The following is a 2,785-nucleotide window of genomic DNA, read 5'->3' as shown; positions in this document are numbered from 1 at the left end:
GTAATGCCGCTTTGACTGTCGGGAAGAAGTCTGCTGCAGAGCTCGCATCAAAAGTGTGCATCGAGGGCGCATATCGGCCACAAAGGGGCCTTCTGAAACCTAAAATGACAAATGAGACACCCTACCCTAGTTCACCCTACATGGACTTAACGGACACGCGCCAGCCATTGTAAGTCCACAAGACCAAAAGTGCATATGAAGTGTGCCATTTGGGACAGGGCCTTTGAATATTAAGAAGCACCCTCTGATTCACTTATTATGACTGAAAATGTTGTATTTAGAACATTAATCTCTTAACATTATTTAGGCAATTGTAATTGCGGTTTAGATGGATTTTGATAAATGACATGGATTCAATTGGTATAACAGCCATGTAGTGTATGGTGTTAAATTGTGTAATTAATTAAAAGATGAAACTTTATGTAACTTTACTTTTTATAAAAACAATGTAATTACGAGATGGCAACCCGTGACATTCTACCTTGACTGTTCATGCGTTTCTGTCAACACTATCAACGCCTAAATGAATTATGTTCTGAATGAATTATTGTTTATGTTCATTATTATTGTAATGTTATGTGGTTTGAGACATGAGGTAATTTAACACCGTCTCTCGTGACGCTTTGCAGACTCTGCTCTGGCTGTGCGCGTTCATGTGTTTTGAAGGAGGCGTGGCTTTGGAGACGCTCTGAAGGGAGGGTGGGATCTTATGCTTTCAAAGCTAGCTTGCAATTGCAAGCCTCTCCAGAAATTGCCTACCCTACCGTTAAGCAGCACAACAGTTTTCAACATTGATAGTAATAATAAATGTTTCTTGAGCACCAAATCAGAATATTAGAATGATTTCTGAAGGATCATGTGACACTGAAGACTGGAGTAATGATGCTGAAAATTCAGCTTGGCATTAGAGGAATAGGCCTAAATGACATTTTAAAACATACCAAAACGGAAAACTGTTATTTTAATGTATTATCATATTTCACAATTTTTTTCCCAAGTAAATGCAGCCCTGGTGAGTAAGACACTTCTTTAAAATAAAACATTACTAATCTTACTGACCCCAAACTTTTAATGGTAGTCTAGCTCTCTAACCTGTAAATGTGCTTCAAAGAGTGTGTGTTTGTTGTGAAATATCCCAAAGTTAACTGGCTATCTATTTCTTTCAATACATTATCTTTTACTGTTAGCATATACATATTATACATATTATAGGCACTTAACAACAACAACAAATAATGTACGAAAACAGATCACTTAAATACTAAAGAATGATGAGGGGAAACAAACAGACCCTAAACAAATGTCAGTACATGTATCTTCAGATTCTTTTTAGAATGCCTACAATCTATCTATAAGTTGCAGCCACCAATGAGATATCATAAAAACGACATCCTAATGCTCACACTCTTTCTCTTCATCAACAGACAGACTCAAGAGCTCATAATTTGTCTTTCCATTCTCATTCTCTCATTCTTTCGCTTTCACTCTAAGACTCACCACATGTTGCACCGGCGGTTTCTCAAACATTTGCTTCAGACTGCTGAGTGGGATGTCAAACTTCTCAATGTGCCTGTTCTCCTCCAGGTCCTCTTTAGCGTCAGCAGGCCGCGGGGTGAAAGGAGATGAAGAAGCGTACTCTCTTTCTTTCAACACCTCGGGTCCATTTCCTGATTGAGTTTCCATTGTTCGGGAAACCAGATATTCCAGCCTCCCCCACGAGAGCAGAGAGGACCACTACCGAGAGAGTGGACGGAGGAAGAGAGACAAGGAAGAGAGAGCGAGAGAGGGATGTGGAGGAAGGACTGCGTGGCACAGTTGTGGTGTCTAGGAGGCCGAACCAGACGGACAAACTGAGGACAGCCTTGAAGGAGGAGAAAAAGAAAGAAAAGAAAAGAAAAAAAAACTTCTCTGTGAACTCATGCTATGAATTTTCCTTCCAGTAAACACAATCACACACACACACACACACACACACACACACACACACACACACACACACACACACACACACACAGAATACCAAAGTGAAGGGTTTCAAAGCATTGCAGTTGAGTAAAACATAATCACACACACTTCTGCCAACAGGAAACAAACATCACCCCTGAACAAATCATGGAAACTTGACCACAGCCCTCCTCACGGCTTTAACACCAACACCCTTTCCTTTCTGCACACACATTTCCTAAAAAAAAAAAAGAACCCACACAGAGACTGTATCCTGCAAAAAAAAAGAAGCCATTTATTTAAAAAAGACAGAGGCTATGGTACTACACTGAAAAACATTTGGTGTAGGATTTCCTAGTAAATTTCACAAAATATTACAGAGAAACGGCAATTAACATATTGAATTAAGCATGGAATTTTGAAGTAGATAGTTTGAAATAGTTTCTTATTCTACAACATTTCAATAATCTTCAGCCTCAGACCACCTTTTGCCCCCCTTCCACATGGGTTTTGAAAAAAATAAGATGGTATACTGTGATTGACACATTAGAGTTCACAATTGTGACTTATAAAGCCAAAAATCTGAGATTTTATCTCATAATTGCCGATATATATATATATATATATATATATATATATATATATATATATATATATATATATATATATTCAAGCTGTGAATCTCGTCAAGCAGCTTATAAAAAAAAATTTGAATTGTATTTCTGCAGTATTTGGTCTGTGTATGATGAGAAATGAAATCACAATTACAAAAGTGAAAACATGGTGACAAGGACGTTTATACCAAACTCCATTTGCCTCATTTCCATGATCTATCCTTGCG

General features: G+C 38.0%; 1 protein-coding gene across 1 annotated transcript in view; it reads right to left on the bottom strand.

Annotated features, from left to right (window-relative positions):
• The window catches only part of xirp2a (xin actin binding repeat containing 2a), a 34,035-nt gene extending 32,311 nt beyond the window's left edge, over window positions 1-1,724 (bottom strand). Inside the window, exon 1 of the mRNA XM_081380825.1 lies at window positions 1,498-1,724. Within this exon, the coding sequence (XP_081236951.1) occupies window positions 1,498-1,683 (186 nt within the window). The 5' untranslated portion in view covers window positions 1,684-1,724. The remainder of the gene's footprint in view (window positions 1-1,497) is intronic.
• Between the last annotated feature and the right edge of the window lie 1,061 nt (window positions 1,725-2,785).

This window comes from Scardinius erythrophthalmus (assembly GCF_964197995.2).
Source record: "Scardinius erythrophthalmus genome assembly, chromosome: 12".
NCBI classification, from domain to species: Eukaryota; Metazoa; Chordata; class Actinopteri; order Cypriniformes; family Leuciscidae; genus Scardinius; species Scardinius erythrophthalmus.
Note: the sequence above shows the minus strand (reverse complement) of the source record. Positions and strands in the feature narration are given on the sequence as shown.